General features: G+C 48.7%; 1 protein-coding gene across 4 annotated transcripts in view; it reads right to left on the bottom strand.

The window, feature by feature from the left end:
* Positions 1 to 17,089, bottom strand: part of PHLPP2 (PH domain and leucine rich repeat protein phosphatase 2) — a 143,093-nt gene that overhangs the window by 42,266 nt on the left and 83,738 nt on the right. For all 4 annotated transcript variants that reach the window (XR_012154557.1, XM_073308382.1, XM_073308384.1 and 1 more), the window contains 3 exons: positions 11,308 to 11,403; positions 6,348 to 6,503; positions 5,266 to 5,466 (listed from right to left, as the gene is read on the bottom strand). Coding sequence is in view for 3 of the 4 variants with exons in the window: in XM_073308382.1 (XP_073164483.1) it covers positions 5,266 to 5,466; positions 6,348 to 6,503; positions 11,308 to 11,403 (453 nt within the window). In the remaining variant the exon portion in view is untranslated. The remainder of the gene's footprint in view (positions 1 to 5,265; positions 5,467 to 6,347; positions 6,504 to 11,307; positions 11,404 to 17,089) is intronic.

Below are 17,089 nucleotides of genomic sequence, written 5' to 3'. Positions count from 1 at the left end.
CAACATGAGAACCTTTTCCACTTGGCCATATAGGTCGCCCTGGTAGAGGGCTTTCTACTGCCAAGCAGAATCTGCTGCACGGGAAGGGAGCACTGGCTCTCCAGGGCGTTTAACCACAGAGCCTCCAAGCCGTCAGGTGCAGTGATTGCAGGTCGGGGTTGAGAAGCTGCCCGCCGTCCTGTGTAATGAGGTCCCGGTGTAGGGGCAGGACTACTGGGGCCTCCATCGACAACTCTAGGAGCGATGTGTACCAGTGCTGGCGGGCCCAGACTGGAGCGATGAGGATCACCGCCTCCCTGTCCCTGCGCACCTTGAGTAGGACCACGTGTACCAAGGGGAGCAGGGGGAAGGCATACGTCAAGCCCCCTCTCCATGGGATTGCAAACACATCTGCAAGCGAGCCCGGGCTGCGGCCCTGGAACTAGCAGAACCGTGGGCATTGGGCGTTGGCCCTGATGGCAAACAGGTCTACCCCGGGAAACCCCCACCTGCGGAAGAGCAAAAGCACGACGTCCGCCCTGAGCGTTCACTCGTGCATGCGGTACGACCTGCTGAGGGAGTTTCGTACCCCCGGGAGATAAGACGCCTCAAGGTGAATTGCATGGGCTATGCAAAGGTCCCAGAGGAGGAGAGCCTCGAGACAGAGTGGCGAGGAATGGGCCCCGCCCTGTTTGTTTTATCTTTAGTAGTGTTGTCTGTCCGAACTGTCACGCTGTGACCACTCAGAGTGGCATGAAAGGTCTGGCAGGTAAGACCAACCGCCCTGAGCTCCTTCACATTAATATGGAGCAAACGCTCTGCTCTGGACCACAACCCCTGCGTCATGAGGTCCCCCGGGTGAGCCCCCGATCTGTGGTCTGACGTATCTGTCACCAGCGTCAGGTCCGGCTGTGGGGCGGCGAAGGGGATGCCTTTGCAAACCACGGGCTGGGACTGCCACCACCGCAGGGAGTCCAGCACGTCCCTTGGGGCTGTCACTACCAAGTCCAGGGGGTCCCTGCCTAGGCGGTACACCCGAGCGAGCCATGCCTGCAGAGTCTTGAGTCTCAGTCTGGCATGCCTGACCAGGTGCGTGCATGCTGCCATGTGGCCCAGCAGCCGCAGGCAGCACCTGGCCGTTGTCGTTGGAGACTGGTGCAGGGAGGCCACTGATTGCTGGATAGCCTGGAATCGGGATACTGGAAGGCTTGCTCCGGCCTGCACCGCATCCAGGACTGCTCCTATGAATTCTACTCTCTGCGTGGGTACGAGCGTAGACGTGGGGACATTGACCAGGAGTCCCAGCTTGCGGAACAATCTCAGGGCCACCTCCACATGGCCCAGCACTTCCGCCTCGGATCGACCCGCCAGAAGCCAGTCATCAAGGTACGGGTACACCCGGATTCTCTGCCTCCGTAAGAAGGCTGCCACCACGGCCATGCACTTCGTGAACACCCATGGGGCCACAACTAGACCAAACAGGAGAACTGCAAACTAGTAATGTTCTTGGCCCACGGTGAAGCGTAGGAACCGCCGATGTGCTGGGTGGATGGCGATATGAAAGTACGTGTCCTTCATGTCGAGGGCGGCGTACCAGTCCCCCGGATCCAGGGAAGGGATGATGGTACCCAGAGAGACCATGTGGAACCGGGCCTTGGCCAGGAACTTGTTGAGCCTACGCAGGTCTACGATGAGGCGAAGGCCCCCTTTGGCCTTGGGGATGAAGGAGTAGAACTCCTTCCCCCTTAGGCTGTGTGGCACCACCTCTACCGCCCCCGTCTCTAGCAGAGAGCGGACTTCCTTCTCTAGGAGATGCTCATGAGAGGGGTCCCTGAAGAGGGACGGGGAAGGGAGGTGGGAGGGGGAAAGGGAGGAGAACTGCAGCGGGTACCTGTTCTGCACCGTGCGTAAGACCCAACGATCTGACGGAATGTTGGACCATGCACGGGAGAAATGGGACAGGCAGTTCAGGAAACAAAGGGACGGATCCGGTGACTGGTCTGGTACGCTGTCCTCGAGCGCACCTTTCAAAGCCTGGCTTAGTGCCCGGCTGGGGTTTGTGCTGGCCTTGGTTCTGGCCCGGCACATTATTGTTACTGTTGTTGTTGCCCGGCGCCTGTTATCCCTGCCTCGCCTACGGTAAGGCTCATGCCTATGGCGACGCTGCAGCTTAAAGGGCTTCCTCTGGGTCGCCGGGGTGTGCATACCCAGCGACTTAAGCGTAGCCCACGAGTCCTTAAGGCTGTGCAGCCTCGTGTCTGTCTGGTCCGAGAAGAGGCCGGACCCTTCGAAGGGAGGTCCTGGAGTGTATTCTGGACCTTGGGCAGCAGGCCTGACTCCTGGAGCCAAGCCAAGAGCCTCATGACCACCCCGATGCGATTGTTCTAGCTGCCACATCCACTGAATCCAGGGAGGTCTTGGCTACTGCCTTGCCCTCGTCCACCAGGGCCATGAACTCCTGTTGGGAACCTTGCGGGAGGTTGTCCTTAAACTTCCCCACCGCCGCCCAGGAGTTGAAATTATGCCTGTTGAGGATGGCCTGCTGGTTCGCAATCCTCAACTGAAGGCCCCCAGATGAGTACACCTTTCTGCCAAAAGGGTCCCGGAGTTTTGCCTCCTTGGCCTTAGGGGCTGGGGCCTGCTGTCTATGGCACTCCTTTCATTTACTGCTGAGACCACTAGGGAGCATGGACTCGGGTGGCAGAACAGGAACTCATAGCCCTTAGATGGGGCAAAGTATTTACACTCCACTCCTTTGGCCGTTGGAGCGCTGGAGGCCGGGGTCTACCATATGGTCTTATAGTTGGACTGAATGGTCTTAATGAGCGGGAGCGCTATTCTGGATGGACCTTCGGGGCTCAGAATGTCCACCATGGGGTCCTCCTGCTCAACCGTCTCCTCAGCCTGCAACCCCAAGTTCTGGGCGACCCTGCGCAGCAACTCCTGGTGGGCTTTAAGGTCTATCGGTGGAGGGCCGGACACCGCTGTACCCGCCACTGCCTCATCCGGGGATAACGAGTAGGTTAGCTGCTATTCGACTCCCTCTGGCTGGTCCTCCTGCTCCCCTTCTCCCGTGGGAGGGGCCTCCAGCTTGGGCCAGAGCAGGAGTCCATGGGACGGCACCGCACTCGGTGCCGGTCTCTCCGGTTTATCCTGGGGGATGCCGGGGGCCTGGATACTGTAGCCTCTGGCACCATCTGGCATTGGTGCAGGGACCGGGATCGCTGCACCAAGTAACTTGCCCTGGACGGCGCCCCTTGACTCTCCTGATAGGCCTAGGGGGTCGAAAAAGGCCAATGGCCTGGTGGTCCCCATTGGGGTTGCCAGCCCATCTGAGGGTCCCTGCTGTCCGGGGCCTGGTGCAGGTAGCTATAGCTGCCGGACTCAGCGCCCGACTGTGGCGACGCCGATTGCGAAGGCCACAGCAGTACCAACGATCTGCACCAGCGTGAGAATGAGCGGCTCCTGGCTGCGCGGGAGCAGTACTGGTATCCCCGGAACTGGGACCGGGATCAGATCTGGACCGGGACCTGGATCTGGACCGGTGCCAGCGTTCCCTGGACCGGGACCATCTGCAGGAGTCCTCTGGCGAGGGCTGTCTCAACTCCTCCCGGTGCCGGTCTCTGGGTGGTGCCGGACAGCGGTGTTCCCTTTCCGGTGCTTCCTCACGCCAACCCACTCCCGGTGCTGCGACCTTCTTCTGGGCCGCCAGTAACTGTGAGTCCGCGGAGTCGGAGCTCGACCGGGACCAACTCCGGGAGTGGTGCCGGGACGGTGTCCTCGAGCGGCACGCCATTGCTGGCTTACCCCTCAACAGCACCCGTTGCATGGGTGCCGGAGGGTTCTTCCTATGCAGGAGGGGGCTCGCCGCCGACAGCTCGATGAGGTCCTTTGCAGCCTCAAAGGTGCCAGGCGTGGAGGGCTGATCCGTTATGCCCTCGAGCCCATTGTCTGCACTGAGCTCACTTAGGTCTGAGCTTGGTGGGGCTTGTGCTGCCGGGACCGCTGATGTCGGCGTCGGTACCACAGCCTTTCCGCTCTTATCGGCGCCCGGGGCCTTGGGAGGCGTTGGCCTCCTGTGCGGGGAACGACCACGCCTTCCTTTCGGCTGTGCCGGGGGCCGCACCGGGGAGGACGAGTGGTGCCAGGGCCTAGTCTGGCGCTCCAGGGCCGACAGTTTACGGTGTTTAGCCGGTGCCGGGTCTCTCAACGGCTCCGGGGCACTATGCACCGAGGAAGCCTGAGTCGGCATTGGGCGCTCCAGGCCCGGTGGCTGCAATGCGACCTCCATCAACAGCTGCTCTGAAAAGGCTAAGGGACTGCTCTTCTACAAGAGAGAGAGGTTGTTCCAACGCCACCACGGACGGTAAGAAGGAACTGGAGGGGGTCGGGCTGGGGTATATATGCACGGCGCAGTGGTGCCACTCAGAGGGGGCCCGCCGGGAGCCACTAAGGGAAAAAGTTTCCGATGCTCGTGCACGCAGTGTGCGCACACCTAATGTGGAATGGACGTGAACAAGCACTCGAAGAAGAATAGAAGGTTAAGAAGTCATTTGATCACTGTCTAGAAGTACTTTCAGGGGGTAAGATTTCTGATGCTATATGGCTCTTTAACAGACAAAGGCATTATAAAATCCAATGGCTGGAAGTTGACTCTAAACAGACTCAGACTTGATATAAGGTACTTTTCTTCTTTTAAGTGAGGGTCATTAACCATTGAAACAACTTACCAAAGGATGTGGTGGATTCTCAGTTACCTGAAGTCTTTAAATCAAAAGTGGGTACCTTTCTAAGAGAGATGCTCTAGCTCAACCACAAATTATGAACTTAATGTAGGAATCAACAGATAAAATTATATGGCCTGAGGTATGTAGGATATCAGACTAAATTGTCAGAACGGACTTCCAGCCTGAAAATCTATGACTGTATGAACAGCACAATTCAACAGCCTTCACAGCTGCTGTAAACTGCACTGCCCACTGCTATTAGCAATGCAGCCATCCCAGGCTCAGCCAGCCATACACCCCCACCTCCACCGCACTCAGCACGTACTAGGAGTACAGGAACCACAGCAGCCAGCACTATCCTGAGGGATACTGATGGATGCTTGGGAGGAAGTGAATCTTGAGTCACATATCAGAGGCACAGCATCTCATCATGACATCGATAAGCTCCTAACAGTTCCCAATGAGGGAAGGAAACCTACTCACTCTAACCCAGCTGAGTCAACTGATTCTAGCCCTGTTAGCTGAGCATTACCTTTCCCCACCTTTTGCATGCACTTACCTTGCAGGGAAGGTTTGCAGTTGGTTGTTTGCCAGATGCAGGACCCGTAAGTTTGCGTGTCCCACCAGGTCAGGGATGCACTGATCTGTGAGGTTATTATTGGTCAAGTAAAGTAGCTGCAGCATGCTGAGACTCTCTTCCCCAGGGCAAACAGATGGCAACGACTCCAGGCTGTTGGCAGATGCATTCAAGTACCTGAGACTAACAACAACAGATTAAGAGACATTAGGTTCCGTTCCATCCCATCCAAACCACTTCACCAGATACGACAGTGATAGAAGCCATATGAGAACCTGGACAGATAGCTATGGCCGCGTTATCATAATGGAAGTCATACCAGATGATTATAATGGTCTCTTCCAGCCTTAAAAATCTATCAATCTAAAAATGACTAGCTATATAGCACTAGAGAGGCACATAGTGCTTTTCAACAAAAAGGGAATCCCTGCCCTGAAGAGTTTGCAAGCTAAGTTGAGAGATAACACAGGGAATGGGTAGAAAAAAGCTGAGTGCAGGAAGCTCTCACAGTCACTTGGGAATATAAAGCTTGTGTTTTACTTTATTTAGGATTATTCCATTCCAGTGAGTATCTCTTCTCTGCCCTTAACACCTTATACTGCACCTATCACAGTGGTATCCAAGTGCCTGTCTGCTTTCTCCTTTGTACCTGAAAAACTTATATACTGGTGTCAAAGAATGAAAACTCCTCAGTGCATTGTGTTCCTATGTGCATATGAATTGTGGTAGAGAAATAACAATAACTACAGGCAACTTCCTTGGTGGGCTGGTGGGTTAGACTACACTCACCTTTCCTGCTATTATACAGAAACCTGATTCCCTCAGCAGCCAGCTGGGTGATTTCTCCCCTTGGCACCTGGATTACTGCCTCATAAAACACAAATCTGTCCTATTACCTCTTACTCAACAGGCAATTAAGCACCAGAACCTGGCACCATCAGTCACGCAAACAGCACCATAACCCTTTACAGCTCCAAAGGTGAGACAGCCAGAGGAAACTGATCTTTCACCCAGAGTTAGGTAAAAGCTTCCATCCTAACAAAATGTGTTCTGCTGCCACTTACTTCAGAGCCTTGAAGAAGAACATCTCCGGAAGTTTAGTGATCAGGTTATGCTGGAGGTCCAGCACCTCCAGGGGAATGTGTTCCAGCAGAAGTGGAAGACTCTGCACATGGTTGTGCCCCACCATCAACTTCCGAAGACTCAAACTACTCAGGGTCCTAGGAGGACAGAGAGCTTATTGAATTAGTTTGGCTCACCCTTCTTTCAGAGGCCCAAAGCAGAAAGCTCCTGGTCTTTAATCCTGTTATTAAACAAAATTAGGGCTGAAGAACATTATATTGCCTGGGTCAGTGAATTTTAAACAATGCAAAGAGTGAGATGCATGCATGATCAGGCAAGCCCCTACCTCTGTGTACACATATGTATGTGAGTGCCCCTGCAGTTCTATCCAAGCTATTGTACATGTATGCAGAGATCCCTGATTTGTGCTGTAGGCATGTGTATATAGATACACTGTGAGAATACTTCACAGTGTAGGATGAAGGAGGAATGGAACAGCAAAGGATGGACTAGAATTTAGTGACTTCCTCCTTCTGACAGAAGAGACTATTCTCAATGCTGACAAAGTGATTCTGGGCTTGAATTGCGCTGGATCAACAACCCAGTGTGGTTTTGAGGCTGCCATCATATTCTCCAGAATCTCCGCTTTTCTTTAAAAAACAACCCAAGTCTCTAATCCTAATGACTGCAAAGATAATTTTGGAAAGTTGAGCTGAGTGTAACCACTACAGTGATGTCTACCTGAGTCTGCAGACATACAGAAATAACAACAAACAGGTATAAACTGCCCCATTAATTTCAGTGAGATAACTCAGTTAACAGCGCTGACACGGGCATCTATTTCATGACAACATGTAGGAAAGGAAGAGATCATCATGCTAGGGAGCTCTGAAAGCCACTGCAGGTGACAGCTTATTTGGGAACCACCAGTGAATGGTGCTGAGGAGATATCAGCATCATTTTTTCCCTGCTCCAAGGATGAAGGTGTAACATCCAATTCTCCTCATACAGCACCTGCTCTGGGGTGGGGCACCATCTCCTCTGGCTTCCAGAAGGAGCCAGCAGCAGTTGTTGGTGGCCTACTCCTCCTTTCATCTACTCAGACGAGCCAGGAGGTCTCCACCCCTGTACTGCTGATGGTGGCCCTCTTCTCTGAGCAGTGACAGGAGTGCAGTACCCTCAGGGTTTCAGGAGCCTAGTCTGCTCTATCACTTATTTCCTGGCTCTAGAGGCTGCTGGTCCTCTCTCTGCATCAGTTACAGCCAGGGCAGTTCTCCACCTCAGAACTATTGTTTCAAGCCCTCTGCATACTGAGACACGTTACTGCATCAGTTAACCTTGAAAATATGACCCAAGTATTTCTATGCCACTATGAGGACCAGAAGTATATAATCACAGAAATGTACAGATGGAAGGCACCTCAAGAAGTCATTAGGTCCAGCCTCCTGTGCTGTGTCAGAAACAAGTAAACCCAGATCATCTCGGATATGTGTTTGTCCAACCTGTTCTTAAAAACTTACAATGGGGATTCCAAAACCTCCCTTGGAAGCCTGTTCCAGAGTTTAACTACCCTTTTAATTAGCAAGGTTTTCCTAATATCTAACCTAAATCTCCCTTGCTGCAGATTAAGCCCATTACTTGTTGTCCTTTCTCCAGTGGACATGGAAAACAACTGATCACAGTCCTCTTTATAACAGCCCTTAAAATATTTGAAGACTATTGTCCATTAATGGCTATTAGCCAGGATGGGTAAGGAATGGTGTCCCTAGACTCTGTTTGTCAGAGGGTGGAGATGGATGGCAGGAGAGAGATCACTGATCATTACCTGTTAGGTTCACTCTCTCTGGGGCACCTGGTATTGGCCCGTCGGTAGACAGGACACTGGGCTGGATGAACCTTTGGTTTGACCCAGTATGGCCATTCTTATGTTCTTAGCATGCTTCAGCCAGCTCCTTAAGTACCTTGGGTTGAATTAAGTATCATTTGAATTGAAATGGAAGTTGAGATTCTATCATCACATTACTCTGGGCACACTGACCCCTTGCCATACATTTATTGTGCCTATAACATAAAGCAGCTCTGCCCAACAACATACACAGATTTGGAGGACAGAAAAGACCATTATGATCAACTGCTCTGACCTTCTGCATAGTACAGGCCATAGATCGTCGTTCCAAAATTCTAGCCCTGTAACTTCTGCTTGAGCTAAGCCACATCTTTTAGAAAGACATCCAATGTTGATCTAAAGACTTCAAGTGATGGAGAATCCATCACATCCCTTTGTAAGTTGTTTCTGTTAATTTCTCTCTGTTAAAAATTTGCACATTATTTCTACTCTGAATTTGCCTAGCCTCAGTTTCCAGCCACTGGATCTTGTTATACCTTTTTCTGCCAAACTAAAGGGCTGTCTACTATCAGAAATCTTTTCCCCCGTAGGGACTATATATAGTGATCAAGTCACTTCTTAACCTAATCTTCAATAAACTACATAGATTGAGGTGGTGTTGTAGGTGTGTTGGTCCCAGAATATTAGAGAGACAAGGTGGGTGAGGTAATATCTTTGATTGGACCAACTTCTGTTGGTGAAAGAGACAAGCGTTTTATTTCACCCTCCTTGTCTCTCTAAATAGATTGAGCTTTTCTTTCGTCTCTGGCTAGGTGTCATATTTTCCAGACCTCAAATCACTCTTGTAACTCTTTTCTGAAGCCTTTCCAATTTGTCAACATCCTTTTTAAAGTGTGGACTCCAGAAATGGATACAGTATCCAGTAATGGTCCCCCCACTGCTTACTCATACTTGATATTTCCCTGATTGTAAATCCAAGGATTTCATTCACTCTCTTAGCTATTGGATTGCACCAGAAGCTCACTTTCTACTCATTTTCATGTCCCAGTAAGTCTTTTCCAAAATCTCTGCTCTTCCAGGATACAGTCCCCCATCTTATAAATGTGACCAACAGCCCTTGTTATGAAGTGCAGGACTATGCAAATGGCTGTGTTAAAATACATTCCTCAAATGAGCCCTTTAAACCAAGCAATCCAGGCTGGTATGTACAATTGACCTGTCCCTATTATTATTTACCACTCCACCACTTTTAGTGTCATCTGCAAACTTTACCACCAATGATTTTAAGTTTTCTTCCAGATCACTAATAAACTTTTTTGAATACCACTGGGCTGAGAATAGATACCTGAGGGATGTCACTAGACACACCTCCACTGGATGATGATTCCCCATTTACAGCTACTTTTTTCTCTGTATCTGTTGACCAGTTTTTAATACATTTAATATGATTTTGTATAGTGGGGTTTTTTTTAAATCAGAATGTCATGGTTCAAATGCCTTACAAAACTCTAAGTATATTATGTCAACGCAATTACCTTTGTCAGTCAAACTTGTAATCTGATAAAAAATGGTATCAAGTTTGTTTGACAAGAACTATTTTTCATAAGACCATGTTGACTGGCATTAATTATGATACCATAATTTAATTCTTTACTGACTGTATCTCATATCAGCGTTTTAATGATTTTGCCCAGGTTCATTATCAGGTTAACCAGCCAATCAATAATTTTCTGGGTCAACTTGTTTACCCTTTTTAAATATGGACACAACATTGGCTTTTGCTTCCTCAGTGTTCCCAGATCTGTTAAAAATCAAGACAAATTTTTCACAGAGCTCCTAGGACAATTCTTTTAATATTCATGGGTTCAATATATCTGGCCCTGCAGATTTAAAAATGTTTAACTTCAACAGTTGGTGGTTAACATCCTCCCTAGACACTGATAAAACAGAATGTATTTCATCATCACACTGAGATATGAGAACACATCATCCTGCTTCTTTTCAAATACAGAACGCCTATATTTATTGAATACCTCTGCCTTTTCTGCATCATAGCTGATAGTTTTACAATTCTTGTCAAGTATTAGACCTATATCACTGGTAGGATTTAATTTGTTCCTGACATATTTAAAGAATTCCTTCTTAGTGTCCTTAACCCTACTGGCCATAGATTTTTCACTGATACCTTTAGCTTTCCTTATCAATTGTCTGTATTTCCTAACTGCTGATTTGTACTCATTGCTATCAGCTTCGCTGCTTTTCCATTATTTTTTACTTCCTCTTTCACCTCCTTTCTTAGCCAGGATGTATTGTTATTGGGTTTTTTTTAACTGAAGTAGCCTTCTTTTGTGATTGAAGAATGTGGGGCTTGGGCATCTAACAAACATTCTTAAATAATTCCCAGTTATCATTTGTATTTTTATGTTTAAATATTTCCTCTCACTTAATTTTGCTTGTGACTGATTTTGAATCCCAATGAGATAGAGGCAAGCCTGAGAAGACAAGAACAGCATGTGTAACCATATTTAATTAGTTGGGGGGGGGAAGGGTTAAGAGCAACTCATAGAAAAGAGGCAACAGTCTAAAATAACCTACACTGGGAGAAGATCCTGGTATTACAGAGCTTTTTTAAGTTAGTTGACAAAGGCACAAGATCCAACAGCTGGAAGTTGAAATCAGCAAAATTCTAACTGGAAATAAGGCATACATTTTATTGTTGAGGATAATCAGCCACTGAAATCTTTTCACAGGATGTGGTAGATTCTCCAGCACTTGAAGCCTTTAAATCAAGCTTGGATTATCTTTCTACAATATACTCTCTAGTTCAACCACAAATTGCGGGGATAGATGCAGGAATCGCTGGATGAAATTCTCTGGCCTGTGTTATTCAGGAGGTCAAATGAGATGATCATAATGATCCCTTCTGACCTTAAAAATCTATAAACATTTTGAATATATGCACAGTCCAGACAGTGTGGCACCACAAATTGGCATCACAAGCAAGTGAAACATTGTTGGGGGGGCCGGAGTATAGAAGAGTACTATCACTCTTTTCCCCCAAGACACACAGCCTGGAGGGAGTCCCACCTTTGGCCAAGAAGGAGGTTTGCTATTACCTTGATGGAAGCTCTGTGAGGAGATTGTAGCTCATATCCAAAACCTCAAGTTTCTTTGCTTCGCAGGCCCAGTCAGGGATACACAGCAGCTGGTTACTGAGAAGAGGAAATGGAAAGCATAAGAGGAGGAGGGACAGCAAGATATCAGAATTCTACTGAACCTATAACCCATCATGTGGAGATTTTGTTGGAACACTCTAGTGATTCTCAAATATAAAATAGCACAAGAGACGAACCCAAAGAAAAAGAAACGACAGTGTAGAATCAGTCACAAACACCAGATCTCATTCAAACTCATTTAAAACAAAACCAGTGAGTGTAGGGCTGGTAAAGACTGCTGATTCATGGCCATGATGTTTTATCCACAGCTATGGCAGGAGCAGGGAAAGCTTCCCTATGCTGGCATGTTGATGCACTTCACCCCAGAGCTTGAGTGAGAGGAGAGGCCAGATTCCATGGTCCATTCAGTCTTTGGTCTGTCTGCTGAGACCTGCCAACAAGGGGGAAATTAGCACTGAACAAGAAGGTAGCCTGCCCACTGGGACCTAGGCTAAGATATCTCCCTTTCCCAGATTTTTACATCATGGCCCAATAAACAGCCATTCGTAACAGCTTTCAACTTCTACTGACTGAATGCTGAACTAATGATCAAGAGCTAAAAGGCTGCCAGTCACCTAGTCATGCCAAGCTGGTTTAACGGGGCTTCTAGTCTTGGAAATGTTCATTTTCCTTTCATGCTAGTCTGTTCTGTTATGAGGAGATGCTTCACTCTTTTCACCACTCTCTTCTCTTTCAAAAGAACAGCAGTGCTGTACCTTTGCCCACGAGATATGAGAAAGGGGCCAAAGAGAGAGTTGTCCCATAGAATAGAATTCAGCAGACGAACGGCAACCTGCACTCTCTCTCAGAGCACCAACACAGGAAAGCCTGTGTGTTTCAGGAAGCATCCTCAGAAGAATCTTTTGCTCTCACTCCTTTTACCCAGAGGCCTAATCAATCCTAAACTCAGACTGGCATCAGGTTCTACTTTATGTTCATGAAAATCCAGGCAGACTATTTCTATCAAGGAGCTACAGCCATGAACCATAGGTCTCAATCTCACCAAATTAGCCTTGCCAAATCTATTTTCTTTCTATTTTTCTCAGGTGCCTCTATACTAAGGGAAAGTAGAAATTAACAAAATGAGAGAATGTTTTTCTGATAGCATGGGGCGGGGGGGAGTGTCACTTGAGAACTTTGCAGCCTAGATGTGAAACAATTAGAACTGGGCAAAGTCTATGGAGCTAAACTTGCCATAAACCCTAAGAAATTGAGGCAGCCATTAGATTAGATCTCTCAGTAACCAAGTCCCCCTCTCCTGAGACAATTTGGCTGAGAGGGGGAACACAGGGTTGTCTGAGCCCTAACCACATCCAGACCTCATATAGTAACTGACATATTCAAAGCACTTTTCAAACAAAATATTTACCCCTTCCCTGGGAAGGGGAACACTTAATATGAAGTACAAAGAGGTTACTTGCATGTACAGTACTCATGTTCTTAAAGGTGTGTAGCCTGTCTTCATATTCCACAGTTGGTGTTTGCACGCCCAATGCTCATGCGTTAGAAAAATTTCTAGTTAGCAGTGTTGGTTGGTGTGGCGTATGTGCCCTTCATATCCTTGTGCATTCTGGTGAGAGTATAAAGGGTGGAGTCATGTAACTACATCCAGTTCCTTTGCCATCTTTAGTGGTTTGTGAAGACTCTGAAGTAGCGAGGATGGCAGGTGTGTGATGAAATACATATACAGACTACACATCTCAAAGAACCTCAGTTACTGTACAGGCAAGTAGCCTCTTTTCTTCTTCGAGTGGTAGCCTGTATACCTGATGACTCTCAGCCAATGACTCTCACTGGAGTCAGAAATGAGGAGCTTATGCAAACGGAGACTACAGCACAGTCCTTCTCAAAGTGGATGAGATTCTCCAATTGGACCTGCCAGCACCACATTTCCAGGCTATGTGGGAATAACTATACCAGCGGAAACTGGTCTCTTGCTGAGAGTTCATTTGGCTGCCATATCAGTCATCCATCCACTAAGTGATCAATCAGTATTTTCACACTCAATGGCAAACAGATTCCTGAGAGGCATTTCTAGACTGTCCATCATTTAGGGATCCACTCCCTATGCGGGATCTTTACTTAGCTCTCTCAAAAGTCATGGATGCTCCCCTTAAGCCTATGGTCATGTGTCCCCTGTGAGGAATGGCACATTATAACCATTGTTGCCATGGGCCTGGGGACCATATCCACAGCGTCCAATGCTGCCCATAGAGCTGTCTTGGCAACCAATTGCCCATCAGGATGACTTAGAACTCACTTCTGAATTCCTGCAGCAGTTTGTCAATAAAACATTCCATGGAACACCAGTCAAGGTAGTCATATTTTGCTAGGATTGCTTGATAGTTCAATATTCTTATTTGGTGGTTCAAGGTTGAGTACAATTTCCTACCAAGAAAGTCTAGGCTCCTTATCCTTGCAGCCAAATTCTGGTAGCCGTGGCACATTCTCTCATTTGCCACAGTCACTACGAGTAATCCCTGTATCAGGTATGAATAGGCCAGCATCTGGTACTATCTATCAGCCTACTTTGAGGTTGGTGCTAATGATGCTGGTGTCTGCCACAGGGTCTTCACAGGATCTAGTAGGTCCTTGTTTATCATGATTGCTACACAACATGGTATCGATATATGTAATATATTGAGCAGCCTGTGCAGTGTGTCATGTACTTCTTTGGTGGGAATCTCTACAGTTGTTGGTATATGCCTCATCAAGTCCTGGATGATTTATGGTCTTCTGGAGTGGCCATCACTTGATGTGATATCAGGGTCTCGTTGAGTGATTACAAAGACAAATTAGCTGGTACCAGCTACTCTGGGTTTTGTGGTTGTAGCATGGGAAAAGGCGGCTGCTGTCTGTGGTTCTGAACTCCAGGTGGGGTTAGTACTGTACTCAGGATTAGTACTGTACTCATGCCTTGGCCAGAGGTGGGTATCCTTCTCTCATACAGGAGAAAATGATAGAACAGAGTCCTGGAACCTGGTTAGGGGCAGTTGCCGGCTCCCTTCTGAGGCTGAGGAGAAGAACATATGAACAGCCATACTGGGTCAGACCTATGGTCCACCTAGCCCAGTATCTTGTCTTCTGACAGTGGCCAGTGCCAGATGCTTTGGAGAGAATGAACAGAACAGGGCAATTATCAAATGATCCATCCTGTCATCCACTCCCAGATTCTGGCAGTTGGAGGTTAGGAACATCCTGAGCACGTGTGCCATGATGGACCTATCCTCCATGAACTTATCTACTTTTTTTTAGAACCCAGTTATACTTGAGGCCCTGGCAATGAATTCCACAGGTTGACTGTGTGGTGAGTGAAGAAGTACTTCCTTATATTTGTTTTAAACCTGCTGCCTATTAATTTCATTGGCTTACCCTGGTTCTTGTGCTATGTGAATGAGGATGAGAAGTAGTTTTCTTCTGTAAGAGTGTGTGCCCTCCCAGTAGGTGCTGAAGGTACCGACCTAGCTGGCCCTGAGGATCATGGAGGCAACAGTGCTGATACTGTTGGTTCCAGGAACTGGGACAGCATCAGTGAGGAGGGCCATATCAAAAGTCCAGGTAAATCCCTAGAGGTGCTCCCTAGAAGATGAGAAGGATTTTAAGGGTACCTTGGAAAATTTTGAAGAGGCCACCAGCACTGACTTTTATGACCTTCAGTCCCCAGAGATTCTCAATGTCTGGAAGCCGGGATCAGAGTCTCAGCACAGAGACTGCTCCAACAGGAAGGCCCTCAGGTGGGACTCCATCAACTGCTGGGTCCACTTTGAGAAGGCATAAAGATTTTGCAATGATCTGAAACGTGTCCCTTGCTGAAATGGAAAAGACCCCTTGCATGATGGTCATTCGGGAGATAATGGCCTTATATGAGGGGCAGCTCTTAAAGTCTGAGGACTTGTGGTCTCCCCTGCAGGCAATTGGTACCAAACACTCAGTGACGGAGAAGTCCTTTCTTCGCTGAAGAACCCAAGTTCAGGAAAAGTAAAAACCTAACACTATTACTAACTGCCAGCTATAAGAACTATGCACAATGAGAAACAGGTATGTTTGCACAAACAGGTAAAGTGAGCTGCTCTGACCCATGCCACAAGCAGTAAGAATGAACTGGGTGTGGTTGGATAGCTCCATCTTTTATATTCTTCCTGGAACAAATGGGGATGTGAAGGAAGCTTGTACCAACCCTAATGGATGAATAGAAAGTTGATACGAGCACACTGGACAAGCAAACACCAACTGTTGAATATTTATACATACTATCACTCAAAGAAGAACTATATCCCTCCCATTTCCTCTAAAACAGAGGTGGGCAAACTATGGCCCACGGGCCACATCCAGCCCGCAGGACCGTCCTTTCCAGACCTTGAGCTCCCGGCTGGGGAGGCTAGTGCCCAGCACCTCCCCTGCTGTTCCCCCTGCCCCGCAGCCATGCTGCTGCACAGGCAGGGAGGCTCGCACCCGCCCACGTCCCAGGCTCTCCCAATAAGCCAGTCCTGCTGCTCTGAGCGGCATGGTAAGGTGGCGGGGAGCGGGGGTGGTTAGATAAGGGGCAGGAGGTCCCGGGGGGGGAATTCAAGGGACGGGGAGCAGGGGGCGGTCAGATGGGGCAGAGGTTCGGCGGGGGGGGGGGGCGGTTGTGAGGGTAAAGGGGGGGTTGGATAGGGAGTGGGGTACTAGGGGGCCTGTCAGGGGGCAGGGGTGTGGATAGGGGTCGGGGCAGTCAGGGGACAGGGAACAGCAGGGGTTGGCTAGGGAGTGGGGTCCCGGGGGGTGGTTAGGGGCAGGGGAGTCCTGGGAGGGGGCGGTCAGAGGACAAGGAGCAGGGGGCATTGGATGGGTCAGGGGTTCTGGGGGTGGTGGTCAGGGGATGGGGAATGGGGGGGGTTGGATAGGCGTGGGAGTCCTGGGGGGCCTGTTAGGGGGCGGGGGTGTGGATAGGGGTTGGGGCAGTCAGGGGACGGGGAGCAGAGGTGGTTAGGGGCGGGAGGTCCCAGGAGGAGGCGGTCAGGGGGCCAGGCTGTTTGGTGAGGCACAGCCTTTCCTACCTGGCCCCCCATACAGTTTCGCAACCCGATGTGGCCCTTGGGCCAAAATGTTTGCCCACCCCTGCTCTAGAAGGCAGGAAGAGGAATATTTGGACATTCTAGAAGTTGCTTCATGAACTCAGAGAAATCAGCTGATGAACTGAAAGCTCCCAACACCATCAGGAAATGGGACTAAGGGCTTGTCTACATGGGAAAGGTATACTGGTAAAAGCTACAGTATGAATTAAACTGATAGTTATACTGGTATAACTCCTCCTGTGGACACACTTACTCCAGTACCAGAATGCCTTTTTGCAGTATAGCTAAAATTGTTTTGGAAGAGGTTTAAAGTAAACAGAAAAAACCCACTCTCATTCTGAAAGAGAAATCCCTGATAGGCAGTTATAGTGGTATGCATGCTGGTTTAATTATACCAGCATACTGACAAAACTTTCCTGTACAACAAGCCCACTCCACTCACTGCTGTGTTTAACTCCAGAAGCATATTCACCTCCTACATGAACAGAGCTTCAAAGGCACGAAAACTCAGGCATTGGAATTTATGTTGACCCCTTGAATTGTAGTAGAATTCCCATGGAAGCCAACATGCACATGGGGGAAGGGCATGCTATGGGGCTGAGCTCTAAGGAACAAAGATTTCTCTT

This window comes from Lepidochelys kempii, chromosome 12 (genome assembly GCF_965140265.1).
Source record: "Lepidochelys kempii isolate rLepKem1 chromosome 12, rLepKem1.hap2, whole genome shotgun sequence".
Lineage (NCBI taxonomy): Eukaryota > Metazoa > Chordata > Testudines > Cheloniidae > Lepidochelys > Lepidochelys kempii.
Note: the sequence above shows the minus strand (reverse complement) of the source record. Positions and strands in the feature narration are given on the sequence as shown.